This window comes from Cyprinus carpio, chromosome A2 (genome assembly GCF_018340385.1).
Source record: "Cyprinus carpio isolate SPL01 chromosome A2, ASM1834038v1, whole genome shotgun sequence".
In the NCBI taxonomy this organism is placed as follows: domain Eukaryota; kingdom Metazoa; phylum Chordata; class Actinopteri; order Cypriniformes; family Cyprinidae; genus Cyprinus; species Cyprinus carpio.
This window is the reverse complement of record NC_056573.1, coordinates 648,948-672,444: the sequence shown is the minus strand read 5'-3', so window position 1 is coordinate 672,444 and position 23,497 is coordinate 648,948. Positions and strand designations below refer to the sequence as shown.

Sequence of the window (23,497 nt, the reverse complement as noted above, 5' to 3'; positions counted from 1 at the left end):
TAAAATTACAAATATAATTATTATTTGCAGATACATTTAGGCTGGTAGGTTTCCTTGGATGTAGGTCATGCTGACCTTTGTGTTTGTATTAAATAGTAAAAATAGGTCCCCCAGCACTATTCCACCAAAGTCTTCCAGAATTTTTTGACCGGACCCGAGTTTGTCATCGTGTATGCTTAGCTGATGTGCATATCTTAGAGATGTTCAGATGAAGGAGCTTTAAATGCAGCATAACTGATTGATTTTGAATAACAGCTATTGTAATATGAGATCCTTATGTTTTCTCTCAAGAGTGGAGAAGAAGGAGAGAGCGAGGTTAAAGACAGTTAAGTTCAACTCCAAATCACGAGACAAAGGGGTGAGTGAACCTTTTCTTACATGCATACCTAGAAAGATTTGAACAATACTCTGTTCCAAAACCAAGTGAGTTGCTTTGCTGCCTACTGCCTACATGTCATTTAAGACCACATCCTGACTGAATTGGAGCCTCGTAAGTAACTGATTTGCAACACTTTGCACTGACAGCCCCCATGTCATGCAAACACAAAAATGCTGAGTAAATTTGGGTTTAAAGTTGTTAGCTTTTTCTGTTTTAATTATTTTAAAATGTAATTTATTCCTCTGCCATTACTCCAAACTTCAATGTCACATGATTCTTCAGAAATCATTTTTCAGATTTCTTTTAATTATAAATGTAGAAAACAGATGTGCTGCTTAATTTGTAATAAATATTATGACACTTATAAGGATTATTTTTAATGAATATAGCATTTGTTGAAATAGAAATATTAAGTAACATTATAAATTATAATTTAATGCATCCTCACTAATAAAGATGGTAATTTCTTTCAATAAATAAAGAAAAAAATCCTACTGACCCCAGCCATTTGATTAATTACATTGGCATGTTGCCTTAGATTTTGTCCAAAACGTGGAATCCTAGAAAGCAGCATTTTAATATGCTGCGCTTGCTTCCTTCCTTCCTTATGGAACAACCTTTTCATCAGGAGTATCATACTTGGCAACTCACTAAGGATTGGAACAAAGCTCTTATGTTGCTTTTACTGTGTATCTAGAATGACTTTGAAATGCATTTCAGATTGCTTTACAAATTAGTATTTGCTAATGTTCCTACCTCTGTGAAAGTTTGACCATTTGATATTAACTCACAATTAATAATGCTCAGTCAGTGCATTCAGTGGAATGTAATACTCCGATACTAATCAGTCTGCCAAATGAATGGTACAATCAAAATTAACAGCATGCGTAGCTGCAAGTGTCGCAGGCCCAAAAAATGGCTATATGTTATATAACACATATAACAGTACTATTATACATCTGTAACTCATTTATGAGGCATAGAAGTCAAAACACCAGATTATCTAACAGCCCGAGAAAACATGCATGAAAGGAAAACAAAGGACAAATACGCTTGCCATTGATGTTGGACTGCTCATCTTCTGTATGCCACACCTCACCTCTCCTTGTCCTTCATCTTCACACATTTCTCTTTTTACCTACCGTTCAGCGCTCTCCGATAATCCATAGTGCTGCAGTGTAAACCAGCCAGGCTTATAACTGATCACTGCATAAGAATGGAAATGCACCTGTAGTCCTGGTGCTGCATCACTGCCGAAGAAAATTGCCATACAGTAATGCTTAAATAATTTTACATACAGGCTGTTTTCACAGCAAAGTATTTCATACTATATTCGCCTGCCCTTGAATGAAAGTAAAGGAAATCAGGCCAGCATGCTTTTTGTTTTGTTGCATGTCGCTGCTGATAAGAAAACCAGCCACAGCCAAAGCAGTTATAGGCCTCCACATGCTTCTGGCACACTCACAATGCTGCTTACCCACTGCATGCAAATCTGTACGTCTGCTTCTCGTGTTTGAGATTCCCTGCTGCTTGCTGTTTTTTGAGTCTATGACTCAAATCCATTTATTTGTCCACTTCAGTTCTTCATGCATATCATATACAATTCTGACTTTGTGACATCCTCCATTAATTAAGTGAACATCTATAAAACGAAATTGTGTCAGTGGGATTTGATTAAGCCATCAGAGGTCCACAAAGTCAAAAGCAGAACAATCATCCTTTATTTTTTCCATATAGACATTAGACGGCCCTCTTCCCCTTCCCTTCTTTTCTTTTGCCCTCCCCTTCCTTCTCTTCCTCAGCAGTCCCTCAATGACAAGCGTAAAAAGAATCTGTTTTCCCGCAAGTTCCCTTTCTACAAGAACAAGGAGGCGAGTGAGCAGGAAACAAGCGATGTGGACCGTAAGTACAGAAATCAGCACTTCAGCGCAATGCTGGGCAAGAATAGGGCAGCAGGTCATAAGGACAGAGGTGGGCACTGCTCGACTGGACACAGCAGACATCAGAGCCTACTGTAGATATAGCAACACCAGTGGACAGACACAGCTTGGTGCCTGCTGTGTTCAGTGGCTGGACCAGGCCTTAGAGTGTCTCAGTAACCCTTGTACTCTTGTGGTTGTTGTCTCTCTTGTTGCTCCCTTCCTGACCGATCCACAGGACAACCCAGATGACATGCTATCCAAAGGCCAGAGTAAGTCTCCCATGAAGATGCCCACTCGGTCACCTCTGGACCAGACTTCCACTCTATCTCTCTTCCTCTCACATATCTCATTCCTCACTCTCATAATTCATACAGTACCAGACAAACAGTTTCTATTTCTGCTGTTGATGGTGGAGGTTAACTGTTTTTTTACTTTCTGTCTCATTGTGGAATCTCCTCTCATTCCGTACCTGCATATTTTATCCCTTGATGAAAAAATAATCTATTAATTTGATATTTATTTGCCGTCATACACTAGATAGTCAACTATTATCTAATTACAGTTTACTGTCAACTCCTCAAAGGTCCCTTGTAATGGCAAATGCAGTTCTCTTCTGGTTGACATTTTTCGTATTGACTTCATCAAATCACACTAATATGGGCAATAGCATCGAAGACACCTTCAAAAATAAATTCCAAATACTTTGTAACTAAATTATTTTTGGGAAAGGAAATTAAATACGAGTGTGGCCGAAAACAAACCATGACTTGCTGTTTGCTGTTTCTGGTTGGTGGTTGTATTCTTAATGTGAGATTGAGGGGGCAGTCTCAATCTAGAGACCATTTTTTTGCACAAAACTTGGAATGCATCTTTGTATGCAAGATGAGTGGTCTTTTGCTGGAAGATAAATACTTAAAGAGTTAGTTCACCCAAAAATGAAAATTCTGTCATTTACATACCCTCATGTCATTCCAAACCCACAAGACTTTCATCTTTGAACCAAAAATAAATAATATTTTATTTTTTAAATCTAGTCTTCTGGAGAGACACGATCACTTTATTTCAGGGGTCTCCAACTGCGGGCTGCAGACTTCAGTTCCAACCCTGCTCCAACACAACTGCCTGTAATTTTCAAGTTATCTTGAAGACCTTGATTACCTGGTTCAGGTTTATTATTAGGGTTGGAGCTGAACTCTGCATGAAGGTAGCTTTCTAAAAGCAGGGTTTGAGATCCCTGCTTTATATGATGAAGAGATTTAATTTAGGCTTTTATTTTATGTTATTTTATTTTGTTCTGTTCATCATATGAAGCAAGTCTGTCTCTATAAAATACTTGGATTAAACTGCTTGATTCATTTGGATTACCTTCACAGTGTCTTTATGAACTTTTTGAAGCTTCAAAATTGTGGTCGCTTAGACATTGAAAGAATGGACAAAATATTAAAAATATCTTCCTTTGTGTTCCAATAGTGAATGAAATTATGGGTTTGGAACAAGTAAATAAATGACAACAGAAATTTCATTTTTGGACATTCCCTTTAACATTTTTTATCTGTAAATCTGCTAGTTCAGTCATTTTTAAACATGTTTGATAACACATACCTCTTTATATATTGAAAAATAAAAAACTAGCTGAAAATAGCTGAGGAAATATTTATGTTCTGTTAAATTAACATTGCGTTAGAGTACTTTTAGATGTACAACATGAAGAGATAAATGAATCAATGGCTGATAGTAGAAGAAAATTGTGATTAATGTCTTGAATTCTGACCAGGCTTTAGAAAGCAGAATTAAACCATAATAATGTGAAATTATGTAAATGTGACTTATTTGGAATTATTATTTATTTTACTATGACCTGTGCTTGTTAACTTTGTCAACTATTAAGAGTACAGTAGCATATGACCTCAAAACTACCAGATAAAACTCATTTCATGGGGTCTCAGAAGATGTACTATGTCCTTTAGTGGTGTGAGTATTTCTCCACTATGGTGAGACTCAGGACGAGTATTTTTGAGTCATCTCAAGCATCATAATCTGCTCCTATTCTTGGTTTTCATCATCCGTTCCACCTCTGTTATGATTTCAGAGCACATGACCTCTAATGCCAGTGATAGTGAGAGTAGTTACCGTAAGTTCTTCCTTCCATTATGCCCTTCATCCGTCTTTCTCGTCTGCTTTTTTTCCTCACACATTTAACACTGTTATTCTCTCTCCTGTCCTTTCTGCTATGCATTAATGTGTATGGGAGATCCATTTCATAATGCAACATAAAAATAAATGAATTACCAATGTTAATTAATTACAAAGCAATGCTATTGTGGATTTTTCAAGAGTTAACATTGCCTACTGCCCCCCTCAACTGAGCAGCACTGCAGCGAGAGAGGCTGGGTAATGTTCCAGAAACCACACAGATACAATACCAAAATCAATCAGTGAGCCCTCTGCCAGCCCCTGGCTCAGTCTCCATAGCAACAGTGCACCCACCCCATCATTTCCCAGCCCTTGCCCTCTCTCTGTCAGAGACAGTCAGAGTCACAGTGGTGCTATATCAAAGCCAAAGCCAGATATTACTATATGTCTCATGGGGGCCAGATATTACACACCACTGTGATCAGCAGTCCAGACTGTGCATTAGTGCAGGGCATTACCAGCTACTGCATGGTACGGTACACTTTGTGTCATATCAAAATGGGATTGTGAATGAAACTGCGCCAAAGGCACAAAAGACCTCATTCTGTGGGATTAACATTTTTGTCCACTTACAGTTGGAAATTATGTAAATGCAAACATTAACAATTAAAAATTGGTTATTATTTTATTTTTAATTATTATATTTTTAGTTATTATATTTGGGGTCACTAAGATTTTTATTTAATTTTTTTTTTTTTTCAGTAAGAATGCTTGAATGCTTTTCTTCAACAAGGACACATTAATTGAAACAAAACTCATTAAAAATGTATTTTGGTTTACACAAAAAAAAAAAAAGCAGCTCAACAGTTTTCAACTTTAAGATATATCACTTGAACATCAAATCAGCATGTCAGATTGATTTCTGAAGGATCATGTGACACTGAAGAGAGAGAAATGGCTGCTGAAAATACAGCTGTGCTATCACAGGAGTAAATTACATTTTAAAATATAAAGAACTTTTTAAATTGTAATATTTCACAATATTATTGTGATTGTTATACTACTGTATTTTTAATCAAATAAATGCAGCCTTAGTGAACATAAGAGACTTACTGACCCCAAACTGTTGAACAGTTGTGTTAAATTAAATAAATAAATACATTTAATTTTGTAGCTATTTATTTTTATATTTACAGTGGTGGGAATTTCTGATTCCCGATTTCTTATTTTTTTGCATGTTTGTCACACTTTAATGTTTCATCAAATCATCAAACAAGTTTAAATATTAGTTAAAGATAACACTAGTAAACACAACATGCAGTTTTTAAATGAAGGTTTTTTATTATTAAGGGAAAACAAAATCCATAACTACATGTCCCTGTGTGAAGAAGTGTTTGCCCCCCTGTTAAAACTGTGGTTTATCACACCTGAGTTCAGTTTCTCTAGCCACACACAGGCCTGATTACTGCCACACCTGTTCGCAATCAAGAAATCTATTAAATAGGACCTGCCTGACAAAGTGAAGTAGACCAAAAGATCCTCAAAAGCTAGACATCATGCTGAGATATAAAGAAATTCAGAAACAAATGAGAAAGAAAGTAATTGAGATCTATCAGTCTGAAAAAGGTTATAAAGCCATTTCTAAAGTTTTGGGACTCAAGCGATCCTCAGTGAGAGCCATAATTCACAAATGACAAAAACATGGAACAGTGGAGAACCTTCCCAGGAGTGGCCGGCCGACCAGAATTACCCCAAAACACAGCAACGACTCATCCAAGAGGTCACAAAAGACCCCACAACAACAACCAAAGAACTGCAGGCCTCACTTGCCTCAGTTAATGTCAGTGTTCATGACTCCACCATAAGAAAGAGACTGGGCAAAAATGGTCTGCATGGCTGAGTTCCAAGACGAAAACCACTGCTGAGCAAAAAGAACATAAAGGCTGTCTCAGTTTTGCCAGAAAACATCTCGATGATCCCCAAGACTTTTGGGAAAATACTCTGTTGACTGACGAGACAAAAGTTGAACTTTTTGGAAGGTGTGTGTCCTATTACGTCTGGCGTAAAAGTAACACCGCATTTCAGAAAAAGAACAACATACAGTAAAATATGGTGATGGTAGTGTGATGGTCTGGGGCTGTTTTGCTGCTTCAGGACCTGGAAGACTTGCTGTGATAAATGGAACCATTAATTCTGCTGTTATAAATCCTGAAGGGATTGTCCGGCCACATGAATTCTGCTGAAGCGAACTTGGGTTACCAAAAAATCCTGACAACGGAGACACCAGTCCAGAGTGGCCTAGTCAAAGTGAAGACCTGGACCTAGTCAAAATCCTGATTCCTATTAGATGATTGTGGCATGACCATAAAAAGGCGGTTCATGCTCGAAGACACTGTGTGGCTGAATTACAACAATTCTACATAGATGAGTGGACCAAAATTCCTCCACAGCGCTGTAACAGACTCAGTGCAAGTTATCGCAAACGCTTGATTGCAGTTGTTGCTGCTAAGGGTGGCCCAACCAGTTATTAGGTTCAGGGGGCAAACACTTTTTCACACAGGGCCATGTAGTTTTGGATTTTGTTTTCCCTTAATAAAAACCTTCATTTAAAAACTGTATGTTGTGTTCACTTGTGTTATCTTTGAATAATATGTAAATTTGTTAGATGATCTGAAACATCAAAGTGTGACAAACATGCAAAAAAATAAGAAATCAGGAAGGAGGCCAACAATTTTTCACACCACTGTATATGCTTTAATACATTTTTTAATAAATAAATTTTGATTACTTGAAAAGAAATTATATAGCTATGACAGCAATGCATACTTTTCCTTTGTGATCTCTCATATATGTGAATAACTAACAAGACAGGCAGTTAATTCCATTGCTTTGGAATAAATGCTTAATATTTTGTATTTTAAGTACACAGTATGCTACACTTTGATGCAATAAACAGCACTAGCATGTCACAGGCCATTAGGAATTCTGCCCTTAACTTTGAAGAACAATGTTCATTAATTTACAGCATGTATCTGCCTCTAACTCATAGTGCACACGGAGGCAGTCAGACAGACCTACTGAGATCCACAAAAAGAGCTCCACTTTAATCATCATGACAATCTCATAGCAACCATGACGGAGGACTCCATTGCTTTTCACTATTCATTTGTGTGGCATACAGGACCTCTAGTGGCCACAAGGGGATCTCACGTAGCTGTCTCTGCAATTTCACACAATATAATAATAATGCATGAGCAGAAAACATTGCATCGATTTCAGGATCTTAATATGCTTGACTGTATTTGATAACAGCAATAACATAAAATGATGAATTGTACAAGAAGACATATATATATATATATATATATATATAGTATATATATATATATATATATATATATATATATATATATATATGTGTGTATGTGTATTTTTTTTTCCTCCAAGCTTAACTGTATGTGTGTGTTCATATCTTAGGTGGTCAAGAGGAATATCTGTTGTCTTATGAGCCAGTCTGTCAGCAGGAAGGTAAAATGCTAATGATTGTCTGTATCAGCAACATTAACCCATGAGATTTCACATCAGTGATTCTTTTTAGGAGAATGTGACTGATTTCATGAATGGTCTTTCCACAGTGAACTACTCACGACCAGTGATTATTTTGGGTCCGATGAAAGACAGAGTAAACGATGACCTGATCTCAGAGTTCCCTGACAAATTTGGTTCCTGTGTTCCTCGTAAGTATCTGTACACTAATTAGATAACATGATGGGACACACACACACACACACACACACACACACACACAACCTATATATATATATATCTATATATATATATATTATATTCTATATATATATATTTATTATTTTATAGATAATTTCTTTGTCCGACACACACACACACACACACACACACACACACATATATGTGTTTATTTATAGTTTTCTTTTTTATAGGGCTGCACAATGAATTTGAACATATGGTTTAGTGAGATTATTTAGGTTCTCTTTATATAAAAAAATTTCACAGTTCCAATATTTTAGAATTTTATATGTTCAAACAAGCAGGTTTGTATGCATGTAAGCTGATAGTAGATAGGAAATCCTATGTACTGATAAAGCTTACAAAAAAGTCAGAGGTTCTTAACCAAATGACCAAAGCAAAATACCACTTAAAAAGATTTAAAATAAACCAAAACAAGCATTAAAATAAGCTGAATCCAGATATTCAGTTTTCTAGTTGTCAAACTTGGGTAGATATTGTGAGTAAAAATACTTTCAAAAAAACTCCTAATCCTTATTGAGCAAAAAGTCACCGGTCCTTGAATATTGCTGCACAGAATAAATTTAGATACAGCACCTTTCAGGATTTCATGCTTTATACATTTGTTCAAATGTACATATACATATTGTATTTGAAACTACAAATCTGCAAACACTTGTAAACTAAATTTAGTAATTCTACTACAACCATGGGTTTAGTACAGAAATTAAGCCTGGAGCATATGCTGCTCTCTGTCTCAGATACAACAAGGCCGAAGCGAGATTATGAGGTGGATGGGAGAGACTACCACTTTGTTGTGTCCAGAGAGCAGATGGAGAGAGATATACAGGAGCACAAGTTTATCGAGGCAGGCCAGTACAACAATCACCTGTATGGCACCAGTGTGCAGTCTGTCAGAGAGGTGGCGGAAAAGGTGGGATACAGATTTATTTCTCACCATAAGAAGTGTCTTTTATTACCATCACTAAATATACATACATTACATTTACCAGGAACACAATGCACAATGTTTACATAAGGTGTTATTGAGGAATGGAACTTAGCATTGTTTCTGGAGAAATAGGCACGCTATGCCCGATACACCTGCACAACTGCTAACAACACAGGACTATAATGCATACCATGCATCCTTATTGTTTACTATATGGAAACCTTGTCTTTGGTGCTCTCCTCAGGGCAAACATTGCATTCTAGATGTATCAGGCAATGCCATAAAGAGACTGCAAGTGGCTGTGCTTTACCCCATCGCTATTTTCATCAAACCAAAATCAGTGGAGAACATCATGTGAGTAAAAGACAAGGAATCAGACTAGCATTTACAAAGAAGATCATTGTCTATTAATAATCTCATGCTCTCACGCTGACTTAAGGCCCGTTCACACCAAAAACGATAACTAGAAAGATAACGATATTAGTGTCCACACCAGCGAACGATATCGTTTGTTTATTCTAAGCGCACGTGCATTTGCTGCTTTAAATTCACGAGCGTATTACTGCAGGATTGATTCTGATTGGCTGTCAATGATTTTATCGTTCATCAGCTGGAAAAACAAATCACTCTGAAAGTGATTCCAATGATATAGTTTCTCTGTGCATTTCTCGTCATAGTTGTGGGGTGAACTCTGCTGTTCTTTAATATTGAGAACTATTTTTACTATATCTTTATCGGTATCTTTATAGTTATCATCCTTGGTGTGAATAGGCCTTAATACATTTTCATAAGGGATGCACGATAAATATCGGCACAATATTAATGTGCATCTCGTCAGTAAAGCCGGTTCTGTAATCAGTGGTAAATCTTTACATGTGCATGCTTTCAAATGGAGCAGCATTTACTACACAGAGCTGTTGTTCACTGACAAGCTGCGCAAAACCACGATCATATTTTGCGAATGTTTTGCCCAGCTTGTCAGTGAACAACGGCTCTGTGTAGTAAATGCTGCTACATGTAAAAGCACGCACGTGTAAAGATTTACCGCTGATTACAGAAACGGCTTGACAGACGAGATGCGCATTAATATCATGCCGATATTTATCATGCATCCCTAATTTTCATAATGCTGATGGAATAGGTGGGATATCTATTGAAGTCTTCCACTCTACCGTATTTGTCATTCTGTCATATGTTGTAAACAGTACCCAGTCAAACTCTTAGGAGCACAGTTAAATCTATTTATTTCTCAAAATAGTTTAGTATGCAAGGATCACTAATGTATAAAAGTTTTTTTTCTGTCTGCAAGCACTGTATTTATATAACAGTGCTGTAATGCTGTTTGCTCTCTCCTCAGGGAGATGAATAAAAGACTGACAGAGGAACAAGGCAGGAAGACATACGACAGAGCCATGAAGCTGGAACAGGAGTTCATGGAGCACTTCACAGGTCTGTTCTTTCTGTGACTCTCATATAGGCATCAAGACAACAGCTAACCCCCACTCAAATTTCTGATTTTACAATACATTATATATGTAGCAATGATGAGGTCGGGGTAACAAAGGAAACACAAACTGATCGAATGTAATATGAATGTAATTTGAGAGAGAGAGAGTTGGTAAATTTGAGCAAAGAAGGCTGTGAAAGATCTGCAGTGTTTATCCTTTTGGTCTTTTATTCAAAACATATATAAAAAAAAAATCATTTGGCCATGGCAGAATCTTCATTTTGTGTTCAGTGTCCCATTTTTATGTTGATTTTGATTTTTTTGTTTTGGACCCTTGTCCTGATTGATGAACCAACCATCCAACCAATTACAAGATTTCTAGCAGAAGCAGTCAGGTTTTTAGATTTTTTCTAAACCTTTTTGGTTTCATCTGACTGTGGAACACTGTCTTGTTTTAAGTTCCAGCAGAAGCAGTCAGGTTTAGATTTTTTCTAAACCTTTTTGGTTTCATCTGACTAATCGTAGGTGAGATCTGCAGTGTTTATCCTTTTGGTCTTTTATTCAAAACATATATAAAAAAAAAATCATTTGGTGATGGCTGAATCTATCCACAACATAAACACATGTCCACTTCTGGGATGATTTTTAACATCTCCAGTTGATTGGAACTTCTTCATTTTTGAACTAACAACATTTTTGCTTATTGTAGAACTGCCAATAGCTAATCAATTAACTTCAGACTGAATTTGATCTGAACTGTCTTGAGCTAAATAATGAAACTACTTTTAGAGCTGTTTTACAAAGCCAAGTTTCCATAATTGCTTCTGCTATTTCCTGTTTATCTCTGTGAAGCTGCTTTGAGACAGTCTGTATTGTATAGAGCACTAAGGAAATAAAGGTGACTTGTCTTAGTTTCTATTTTGTGAAGCTCAACATTTTTTTGCTGCACATCAGAACAATTTCTTTGGTTTTGCTCATTGTGATGGATGATTAAGGGAATTTGACCTTTGTGTTACCTCATATTTATACTCCCTTGAAACAGGGAATGATGGCTGGACAATTTGAATTTTTCTGAATGAAAAATCATAAGGATAAACAATACAGATAGAAAGATTGAATATAATATATTTTGTATTTGCATTTGCAAACCATAATTTAAAAGATGAAATCTTGGGTTGTGTTTATGACTGCTGGCAGTGTGTGTTCTAAATTTATTAGGTGTTTTATTCTTGTCACTGCTGTCAGCTGACTGTGATCATCTCTGCATTGCAGCTGTTGTTCAAGGGGACACTTTGGAAGAGATCTACGATCTAGTCAAACAGATTATTGAGGAACAGTCTGGGCCATACATATGGGTACAGTCCAAGGAGAAACTATGAACGCCTTCAGGAGTTTATCATCCCTCTTTCTCTGCCTGGTTTATTTATTGATTCTGTATTTTTTTTTTTCTTTTTGGTAATCTCAGTTGGGCTTCTGCAGATGGCAGAATTCACTCAACAGATTAATTCCGTAATCCAGCATACTTCAATCTCTGTTCAGTCCTATATCTTCATCTCCTACTTCTAGTTCCTCAGTAGCTATTTCAAGAGAAGATGATCTGTCCTCATCAGATCTTTACTGCTTCCATGCTTACAGAAAGCAAAACTATGCCAGACCAGCATCTGTTTACCAGGGGTTTGGAAACGGTACAGTTCCTTAATGTTTAAGGGAGGTTACTTTGTAAGGACAAAAACAGCGATCTGGATTTCCTGGCACACGTCTCTTTCATTTTACCCGTTTTATGTTTTTTTTGTGTAAATGGTAACATGGAGCTCATGTCTCAGGCATCGGATTCATTAAAATGGTGAGAGAAACAAAACTTTGCACGTTGTAGCTTCTAAGACCAGGTGTTCTTCTGCCCTTCTTTCTCATTGTTCATTTCCACCACAGTCCTGTATGTTCCACACATTCTTTGTTGTTGATTTACTTCTTTTACTTCTCATTTGACTGTTGTATGGGCATGCTTATTCTCTTCATTCTGATTGTCTGCGTTATGGAGCCATTGTGTTTCGATGATGTCCCGCAGCACAGGTGTGAGACGTGTGCCATCACTGTTAGAATGTCAGAGTCTACAACAGTGTCTTACAGAGTACGTGTTTTCAACACTTTGATTTACATTTAGGAAAGTCTGCCATTTATAAGAAACTGATATTTTTAAGAGGCAATAAAATGTCACTGCATATGTGGAAGAAATTTATTATACAATGAGATCTTAACAGATATTTAACCCTCCATATACTGCCTATTTTGTTATAATAAAAGTCTATATTGAGCTTTACTTCAGCACTATTATGATGGGAGTTATTTTCTTGACATCGTAAAATGTATATTAGAGCAAGGGATTAAAAAAAAAAAGAAATAGTATGAATATATTTACCACCCTTTATTTTCCTAAACTGAAACAAATGATAAGATGCAGGGCAGTGAGGGGGATGTGGAGAAAACAGAGCCTAGCAGATGATTAACACAATATTTGAAGCTAGTTCTGTCTTTTCCTCCTCTCTGCCCAACACTTCAACATCATCTGCTCCAAGTGTGCTACAAGTGTCCCCCGTCCCCCCCAGACACAAACCATCTCGGCTGGAAGAGGAGCTCCGCAGGGCTGATGTTGTCCAGCTAGAAGGTCCACAGAGATTTCTTTTTTCTAACCCCGTCCTGGAGAGGGGGTCTTGCCTGCTCTTCCCTCGACATGATTGTTTTGTATACTAAGACTGCTTGTTCTACCACCTCACCAACTCTGCTTTTTGGGGACATTTTGGGACTGGAAAAAAAGAAACATGTAAATAACTTACTGATCTGATTCATTCCATTGATCAAAACGAACAAGAGAATGGCTAATTCAAGAGAAATAAAACAAAATCTTTCTCATACAGCACAGTGCTGGTGTGAGTCTTCCTTCAGATGGAGGGCTTAAGTATATTTATAAGATGACACTTGCACGTATTATTCTGTCTAGCTGTAAATTCGGTCATCATTTACTCATCCTCACATCATTCCAAACCTGTATGATTTACTTTCAACCTGTGGAACATTAAAAATATTTTTTGAGAACACATTCATACTGTATAATTGAAGTCAATGGTCACTAAAACTGTTAGGTTACCAACATTCTTCCGAATATTTTAATTTCAAATAAAAAAAGTAAGTACTATAGGTTTGAATCGACATGAGGGTGAGTAAATGATGACAGAACTTCCCAACACACTCTCATGACATTTCATGACTATTTTACATGATTGCTAATTCAGGACTGTCCAACCTTGCTCCTGGATAGCTGTAGTCCTGCAAAGTTCAGCTCAGACTGCAATCAAATACACCTGAACCAGCTTATCAAGGTGTTCAAGGTAACCGGAAAATTACAGGCAGGTGTGTCTATAGGAGAGCAGCTCTGCAGGAGGCCAGTTGGAGAGCCCTGGGCTGATTCACATCAATTTGTATGATCAGCTGCTCCCCACTGATGGTTAAGTTTGTCATGTTTTCATATGAATCAAATCGTATGTATTATAGTCAACTCTTAAAATAGTCAAACTTTATTCTGGTTAATATTTTGGGTTGGAATTTTTATTTTTGGGTGAGAAAAAAAAAAGTTTACAGCGTTGTCAACCACGTAATTGTAATTCTGTGTAAAACAAATATAGTGAAGAACAGTAAAACGTTCCAAAGCTTGACCAATTAAATCAAATTTGTGAAATTTACGGTTTTTTTTTTTTTTTTTTTTATGTTTTTAGATTTTTAAGATTATTGTGATAAGTGTTCTAAGATGTCCATGTTGTCAAATGGTTTAAACACCGTTTCACTCCACTTATGTATTTCTTTGACATTAAATTCAGTTGGACGTCTAACAATATTCTTCCAGTATTTAATAGTTGCTTTATGTATTATGGAAACACGTTTTCGCTGCAGAGTAAAAACTAAAAACGGGAGAATGGAAAGTCAAAGTTTAAAACAAAGTCTCACTGTGAGAAATACCGTTTATTCTATAGTAACAAACTCCATTTACTTTTATTTATACCTTTGGTTTAACAAAGCTTAAGATATCATGTGTCAGACATCATGCTTATGTCACATACACGTCATGCTTTGACCTGGAGCTCTCGCGCTTCGTCCTCGTGGAGATCATAAAATTATTGTACGTTTAAAATGTTTTCATTTAATGTCGTCAATAAGTTGACATAACTAATCCCAAATCCTTCATTTATTTCACAACAAGGCACTTCCAAGCATCATTACCAGCACTCTTCAGACTTTACAGTGATATTAATTTAGTTTATTGAGTGCCATAAACCTCCAGTGTTACATGTTTAACTTTCTAAACGGAGTCTTTAATGACGCTGTCCTCATATTCACAAATGGCACCGTAAAACGCCATTAATATAAGGTTAAGTCATTCACTTTCTGTCTTTTATCTGTCTGTTGGCGTCTCTCATGCCCTCTTTCACCTCCTTCACAAACGTGTCCCGCAGTCTAGTAGCTCTCCGACCGAAATCTTCCACATTTCTGGGCATCTTTGACGTCTCGTCGCGTATCTGGCGAACAGTGTCGGATCTGAGCAGCTTGGTCGAGGCTTCTTTCCCGGCGATCTGTGCTTTAGTGATGGCAAAGGCCGTGATCTGCGCCGCGCGTCTGATGGGTCGAGACTCCGAGAGCTTCTCCACCACTTGAGCGTTATTTATCAAAACATAAAAAAGCCTCCGCAGCACCATTTTGACCCTGTAACAAATACATATATTAGATTTCACTCAAATGAATAAGGTTTACATTTGGTATAGATTTTGTTAAGTAAATAATAAATTACCTTCACAGGCCCGCTATCGACTACTCTGCACGCTACTGAGCGGGTCTTTTTCGATGCGACCTGGTGCAGTAGGATTTGCATCACTGAAGGGGTTTACACATCACAGTGCCCTCTACAGGCGTGGGGAGTAAGTTTCTAAGTGTGTCCGTGCAGGTTTTGTTATAAAAATATTTATAATGTTTAAATAGTTCTCTCAATCTCACCGTTACTTTAACAGCATCGTGACTAGAACTTTGATTCAAAACTATCCACATTAATCCTGACGAGCCTACTTCGTTTTGAATTATGGGTGGTTTGAGGAACTTAAAAAAGACTGAAACGAATCATTTCAAATAGTAATGTTGCCCTACAAATAAAGCGTATCCGTCTATTTGACTGATTGAGCTGTCGATTTTCCTTCATGTTTTATTTCCAGATCTCATGACAATATCGCGTAGCCAGCCTTCAGAGAGCCAGCGGTCTGCGGGCGTGACGTCTGAGGCTGAGACTATCATGACAATAATGTAACGCTTGGCATTTTAACGTGACATGTTACAACAAGAATAGCCTATCTATGGCAAGAACTCTTCACCATCGCTGCATTCTTTTCCTCGTGATTATTTTCTCTTTTTTTCCCCCTTTGCATTCCGCTGTAATCGTATGAAAATGGACAACATCTAGGCTACTGCCCATTTGTGGTCTGTTGTCCCGATTTAATTTACGACATAGGCCTGTCCAGTTAATGTACATAAAGGGGATACAAATCTTTTGTTGAATGTAGTTGAATGCCTTTTCTAGCACCATTTTAAACGAGGTTAAATTCAGTATTTGCTTGCATTCATTATGTATACTTGTATAAGTATCATTAAAAAAAAAGGTTGTAAGTATTAACTTTTTAAATTTCACATTTAAAAATCCAGTGTTAAATCATGTCTAAATATTTCTTCAAATGAAAAACTTAAAAATAAGTATGTAGGTATAACCTGCAATATTCTAAATACAATTTAGTAAAGAGCCATACAGGTACCTATAGTGGGTTAACCGTGGCATTACAAATTAATTGTTTTTTTTTTCTGACCACAGCATGACTTTAATTGTCCTCTTTGCATTGGAATTTAAAACCCTTTCTCCATTTTAACCTTAAATACTACACTAATTATAATATAAGTAAAAGAAATACCTGAAAAAAATATTTTAAGTCATTAATGGAACATAATTATTGCACACAATAGTATTTAGTACCAAAAGATCTCCTTAAAATGTTAAATAAATATTATTGAACTAAAATATAGAACATTTATTTAACTGAAAAAGAGTTAAGCAGTAAGCAATACCTGAGGGTTAAACACAAGAAAACCATATTAATGTTGCCTCTCCTCACTCTACAGAATAAATACTCCACTTAAACCCATTCAAATGGATTGTCAACGCTGGTTGGTTTGGAGAGCTCCATGAACCACGTGACTGCGCGGCGACGCCGGCAAGATCAAAGCTTTTCGCAACTCTGTTTTTCAATAGAGTGGGGGAGCTATGACGTCACTTTGTAGGCGGATCAGCTGTTAGCTTGACACTGGTTCCCTCGACAAAAAGCCTATAGGATTTTTCCATAGGCTTTTGGATTATCGCAAAAAAATAAACACTGTGTTCAACCATAGTGTTGTAATTTACACGTTTTGTCCATCAAGATAATCTAAACAAAATAATATAACTTTGATGAATTTTGAAGGCTAAATAAAAGCGCCAGAACTTAAAAGCTAAACTTAGGCTATAAAAGAATTACAGCACCGAATTACTCGCCTTCAGCTTCACCACCACCACAACTTTTTCAAACTTATTTTTAACATGTTCAGTGAAAAGGATTTACTCTGTATGTGAATTTTAATCCACGCTACATGAACCTTTTCATATCAAATGGAATAAATACAAAACTAGAGCCAAGCTAAACCTGAAATGAGACATTAATAATAAATAGTATAGTGAATAAATGAAATAATCATAATTAAAGGACATATGAAAGCACTTATTTCTGTACATTTCGAAAAAAGGTGCATTAAAAGTCAATAAATCCTTGATTAATATGGGTATTTTAATTAAAAATGTGTCTCCATGTACTATTAAATAAAATTCTAGTGCATTTAATCTATTAAATAACAGCAGTGTAAGCGAGTATTTGGATATGGTAAGATTAAACTTATTTTAGTGAAAGTGCCACATTTCAGCTTAGGGTGGGTACACAAAATTTTATTTTATCCTTGCTTCTAGGAAATCCTCATATGCTTTCTAAAAGCTTCATGTGGTTGTAAACATTTAAATTTAACGTGGGTTTAAGCACTATGCATCGTTAAAGTTTCACTTTCACCGTGACTAAGCCATTAAATGTGGTTTACATGGAATAATCATAATATGTTTACCTTACGAACCCAGAGTCTGTGCATCAGTAGGAAAACGATAAAACAAGTATCTTCCATCTGAAGACTTGTGTTGCATTTCGGGGCATAACAAAAAAAATATCATCGACCAACAATATAAAATGCGGGAAACTATTAATTGGTTATTTTACAAGTAATTGTATTACAAATTATTCTACGACTGGAAAATACTGTAAATTAAATAAACAGTTTGGCGTGATGACATTTAATGTCTCCGACGGCGCCATGTAGTCCCATTTAGCAACTTGTTAGCAACCGTCTTTTTAAAAAAAAAAAAAAAAAAAACGTATCAGTTGAAAAAATCACGAGTGGGGTGTAACTGGTGTGTTTTATTTCGTAGAATAAAACGTGGAAAATATCTTGAGCCTGTGTGAACCACAGACTCAAGTTTAAGGGATTTCACCGAGCGGCAACCATGTTAAAATGCCCAACTTTACAGCAGAAAAAAAAAACCTGTTTACATTCTGGTTCAAAAAATGATTTTGGTCTATATAGCTAATTTTGCCCTTCATGACAACTGTGAGGGGGTGAATTTTTTTTATAACTCATCCGTTTAAATTATATTAAGCCTTAAAGTTCTGCATACTTAAGGGCGTGGCCACTTGAGTGACAGGTGGATTGCCACTGCTGACACTGCCGTCGCGCTAGGTGGGCGTGGCTTCAGCAAACACCTCCCGCCTTTTTGCCCATTTTCGATTATCTGGGAGAGTCGCACTGCCAAGATGGCGATGGCCCGCTCTGCACACTTTGAGCTTCAAAAACGCTCTTCAGGAGTCTATTGGTGACCCATCGACTCTGGGACGATGGAACCAGGGGGCAAGGAAGTCAACCGGAAGTTGAAGTCGGCCGCGTGCCGCCATCTTGTAGCAGAACTTCACTTGCGTTAGCATCCCATTGACTCCCATTCATTTTTGCGTCACTTTGACAGCGAATAACTTTTACATCTGAGGCGTTTAAAGACTCCATTTGTCCATTATTAATTTCTAAAGATACACGACAATGTATAAAGGGTTCCATTACCTTCTATGTTACATTATGGCCCTGTAGAAACAGTTTTTTGTAAAAATAGGCTAACGATTGCGTCATAACCACTCGACTCTCTGTCGCACAGTAGAGAAATTACCGTACAGACAGGAGGAGAAGCTCGCAGGCAATCGGGGAGACGTCAAGAGATATGGCGTACTGGGCGTTACATTTTAAAATACTATACAAAATAATTAAACAGAATACTTACTCCTGCTCACTCACGCCAAAGAACTCCCCGCTCAAACTCTCCGTCTCTGCAAGATTAACGATGGCAGTTTGCACGCACACCTACTAGAAGATTTACATCTGTCAGACAGGTTGCTGACGTCATCAAGCTTAGTTTGAGTCTGCGCGTCAGAAACGGAAGTTCTAAAAAATCGCTAAAAACGGGCTTCACTTGTCTCAATTGAGTTCCAATGGGGTCGCTGTGTCCATTTCTTTTACTGTCTATGGATGGAACCAGAAATGTTAAAATGCTAACTCGCTTCCGGGTTTTTGCTCACAAAGCGACATCATAGTCACATCATTACGCCACATTAAGTGCGCCAAAACTGTATTTATTGTTTCAATTTCATATTAAAACTTACAAAATTTGAAAGATGAGACTATTTACATCGCAAACGGAGCTGCCAATTTGGCGTGAGATTTACATGGAGAGCGTGAGACAGAGCCTGGAAGCGTGTCTCATGCCAAATGCGTGAGAGTTGGCAGCGCTGCATAATACAGATAATTTAATGCAATGATATTTTACCCATCTGTTATTGCTGTGGAAAAAATCGTGCTTTTGGTGTCATGGTCTGTTGAGAATACCTTGTTTATGCGTTTACACTTTTAGATGTAATTTTAATGTTTGATGGTTATGGAATAATGTCATCTCATTGTACCCAGTTAAAAAAAAAAAACATTTTGCGTTCATAGAGCGAGGCTTTCACTGATTGTTTACAGCTTAACGGAAGTTACACCCAAATTTCTTCTATACAGTGTCATGCTGCTTTTATACAATCAGTGGTCGTGGGTCGTAGGAAAAAGGTGGATAGGCCAAGGTCTTTTTTTTAATGCAATGCATTTACTGTGAACAGAACACAGCAATTCATTTTGCATTGGAGGACCACACTTTAATTGATAAAAAGCTGTCTTTGTGAGCTTGGTCTGTAGAGAGCTGATAGTGTATCTTCTGTAAACACTTTGTCAGCACGACGCACACACATCAAAGCATGCTTTACTTCGAATGGGAATTGCATCATCTCTGTGGGTGTCTTTTTATGTTGAGGTTGGCCGAATTAATGAACGTACCTCTTTAGCATTGACGGAAGCCAAGTTTATCTTCCATCTTTATTTTTAGTTTTTCACCTCATAACAGTTCTTGTGAAGTTATCCTTAAATTATAACCTGTTTATGTAAAAGTCATTCCTTTCACTGTTTTCAAATTCATGCTCAGTGCTCTTACAGCACATGATTTGTGGTTTTACAATGCCATACAGCATTACAATGGCTTTGGCCTTTTTTCACTCATTTTATGAAAATATCCACCAGATGATTTGAGTGGAGCACAAAAGAAGATACATTTTGTCCATACAATGAAATTCAATGGGACACAGTGTTGTTTTTTAATTAAAAATTAATTAATTAATTAATTAATTAATATGTAATTTCAAAATTACTTCTATTGTCTCTGAAGTGTTCTGACAAGCATTTATGGTAACTAAAGTATACTTAAATGTAATTTCTATTAAAACGTGTATGTAATGTATCTAAATATGTTTGTACAACTACATGAGTGTGAAATATCACTTTCGGATCACTTGAAGTAATAGAATACTCTCCTCAACAAGGTTTGAGTTACCATTGTGCGTGACGTGTTATGTGCTAAAGGGTAAAGCGTTTGTTCAAATCCCTAGCATTAAATACAGTATAACAGTAACAGTGATACTCACCTGTGATACTCAGTATATAACAGTAACAGTAATAGATACTCGCCTCCGCTAACACTGCTCTTGAAGAAAATTTGCAGCGAACACTGAAAATATTAAGATAATAATAATAAGCCACAATAGTTTAATGAACAGATGGCATGGCTGGATAGGGAGTGAAAAAACGAGTTTGTGTGTGTGTGTGAGGAAAACAAAGACAGAGTATGACGGAATGCTTAATGTGCACTTCTGCCTACTTCAGCTGCCACAGCCAAACAGGGAAACCTTTATATAAAAATAATTTTACCACTGAACAAAGCTTTATTCACATATCCGCATTCCCTTTCCATTAAACTCTATGAACCCCATGTGGAGATACAGCATGTCATTGTGGTTTCACATTTACTGTAACAATAGCACTTTCTGCTGTGAGTGAAACACTCACTCTGCTTCACCTCGGACCAACACAAAGAAATTTAAATGTTCTTAACAACAAAATTTTGCTTAGTGAAATCACTCTTATCAGATAATGCACTGACTGAGCAACACTGTTTCTTCCTTCCAGTCGATAATCTTTTTTTCACAGAATGATGTTAATGTTATGATATTCTCAAAAAAAAAAAATGATATGCTCAATATGCTTGAACTTCCCACACTTTAATTTGTCACTTGTAGGCCTTAAAGGATTATTTAAAAAAATATTAAATAAAACCAGTTCTTACTATGTGTTTCTAGATCCCTACTATCATTACCACTCGCAAACCACGCATCACACACTGTAGGCCGCACAATCCTAACAACCTGTGCACTTTCATCTCATCTCCTTCAAGCCATTTCTCCTGTCGTTGTACCTGTACTCACTCACATCGTTAACACATCCCTTCACACTGGTGTTTTTCCCTTTTCAAATTTTAAAAGGGTTGTTTTACCCCACGTCTTAAGAAACCCACTCTTAACCCAACTCTTTTAGAGAACTACAGACCAGTTTCCTTTCTACCTTTCATTGCAAAAACACTTGAACGAGTTGTTCAACCAAGGCTCTGCCTTTCTCACACAGAACAACCTCCTGGACAGGGCTCAGGGCTCAGTTCTTTGACCACTCCTTTTCTCTGTCTACATAGCATCACTATGTTCTGTCATTCAGAAACATGGCTTTTCATACCACTGCTATGCTGATTTCACTCAACTCTACCCCTCATTCCATCCTGCTGATCCGACGATAGCTGCTCGCATCTCAGCATGTCTAACAGACATTTCTTGTTGGATGACGGACCATTGACCAAGATGGCGGTGCGTACACATCGCGAGGCTCAGCGTCTCTCCAGTTTTTGCAATTTTGCAGTATTTTTCCTGCTCATCTTGGGTCTGTTCATACTGAACAGCTTTGCCTTAACATCTTACACCCGACAGGAGCTTTTGGATATTGGTGTGCACTTTTCCAACAGTTTTATCACCAATCCTCAACTCATCCCTGAGATCTCTAGAACACCCGAGGCTACGCACTCTACCCGGCAGGGCGGATGTGCTCACATACAGCGTCGAGATCGTAAACAAAGGTGGGGGAAGCGTGGAGGTCTAAGAGCTAAGCTAAAGCTAACACTCCTCCGGCTCTCTTTACCCAGCATTTTCCTTGCTACTGTGCGGTCACTGGTAAACAAAGAGACTTTTGGATTGCAATATCATGGTTTTCACAGAACCCAATAATGCTGTTGAGCTAGCCGGACGCTACACGCTCCAGGCACATAGGACAGCAGATGACTCTGGCAAGACCAGAGGCGGCGGATTGTGCATTTATGTTAACAAAGCTTGGTGTACGAACACTGTCATTGTTGGGAGACACTGCTTAGCTAACCTAGAGTTTCTAATGGTTAAGTGTAGAACTTTTTATCTGCCACAGGAGTTCACTTCCACCATTATAACTGCAGTCTATATTCCACCGGATGCTAATGCTAAGCTTGCTATAAACGAACTGCATGCGGCCATTAGTAAACAACAGACTGCTCACCCGGAGGCTGCTTTTATTGTCGCGGGTGATTTTAATCACTCCAAATTAAAGACAGTGCTCCCAAAATTCCATCAGCATGTTTCTTGCCACACTAGAGGGACAAAACTTTGGATCATGTTTACACAAACATTGATGGAGCTTACATCGCGTCTGATCACCTTTCTTTCTTTCTATTCACCTCTCATCAACCGTGTGAAGCCATCAGTGAGGACCATCAAAGTGTGGCCAACTGGAGCAGACTCTTTACTTCAGGACAGATTTCAATACATGGACTGGAGTATGTTTGCTTCTCAGGCTGCCTGTGGCTCTCACACAGACATTGATATCTATACCTCCACTGTACAGGATTACATCAACACCACCATTGACAGCTTTACAACAGAAAAACAGTACCCTAATCAGAAGCCATGGATGAACAAGGAGGTGCAACTTCTGCTGAAAGCCCGCAACACTGCCTTCAGATCAGATGACGCTCAGGCCTACAGCAAATCCAGGGCTAACCTGAGGAGGAGAATCAAAAAGGCCAAGTACTGCTACAAGCTAAAGGTAGAGGAACACTTTTCCAACTCTGACCCCCGACGCATGTGGCAGGGCATCCAGGTCATCAGTGACTACAAGCAACTCCACTCCAACAGTCACAGACATCTCCTTCCTTAATGAGCTAAATAACTTTTATGTTCACTTCACACACTCAGCAGACCACCAACCCCTCAAAC

General features: G+C 37.5%; 2 protein-coding genes across 24 annotated transcripts in view; one reads left to right on the top strand and one right to left on the bottom strand.

Moving 5' to 3' along the window:
* Positions 1–13,507, top strand: part of LOC109052896 (discs large homolog 1-like protein) — a 112,785-nt gene extending 99,278 nt beyond the window's left edge. For 13 of the 23 annotated variants that reach the window (XM_042768341.1, XM_042768369.1, XM_042768362.1 and 10 more), the window contains 9 exons: positions 292–358; positions 2,182–2,281; positions 4,391–4,432; positions 7,912–7,962; positions 8,070–8,171; positions 8,961–9,133; positions 9,396–9,505; positions 10,509–10,600; positions 11,871–13,507. In XM_042768341.1, coding sequence (XP_042624275.1) covers positions 292–358; positions 2,182–2,281; positions 4,391–4,432; positions 7,912–7,962; positions 8,070–8,171; positions 8,961–9,133; positions 9,396–9,505; positions 10,509–10,600; positions 11,871–11,977 — 844 coding nt within the window. In that variant the 3' untranslated portion in view covers positions 11,978–13,507. Of the gene's footprint in view, positions 1–291; positions 359–2,181; positions 2,282–2,536; positions 2,571–4,390; positions 4,433–7,911; positions 7,963–8,069; positions 8,172–8,960; positions 9,134–9,395; positions 9,506–10,508; positions 10,601–11,870 lie in introns of all 23 variants that reach the window. The other 10 variants (XM_042768348.1, XM_042768441.1, XM_042768469.1 and 7 more) reach the window with 3 other exon arrangements.
* Positions 13,508–14,590: 1,083 nt separating this feature from the next.
* LOC109102555 (protein NCBP2AS2-like) lies at positions 14,591–15,347 on the bottom strand. The gene has a single exon (XM_019115937.2). The coding sequence runs from the start codon at positions 15,338–15,340 to the stop codon at positions 15,026–15,028; it is 315 nt and encodes a 104-aa protein (XP_018971482.1). The 5' UTR covers positions 15,341–15,347; the 3' UTR covers positions 14,591–15,025.
* Positions 15,348–23,497: the final 8,150 nt, after the last annotated feature.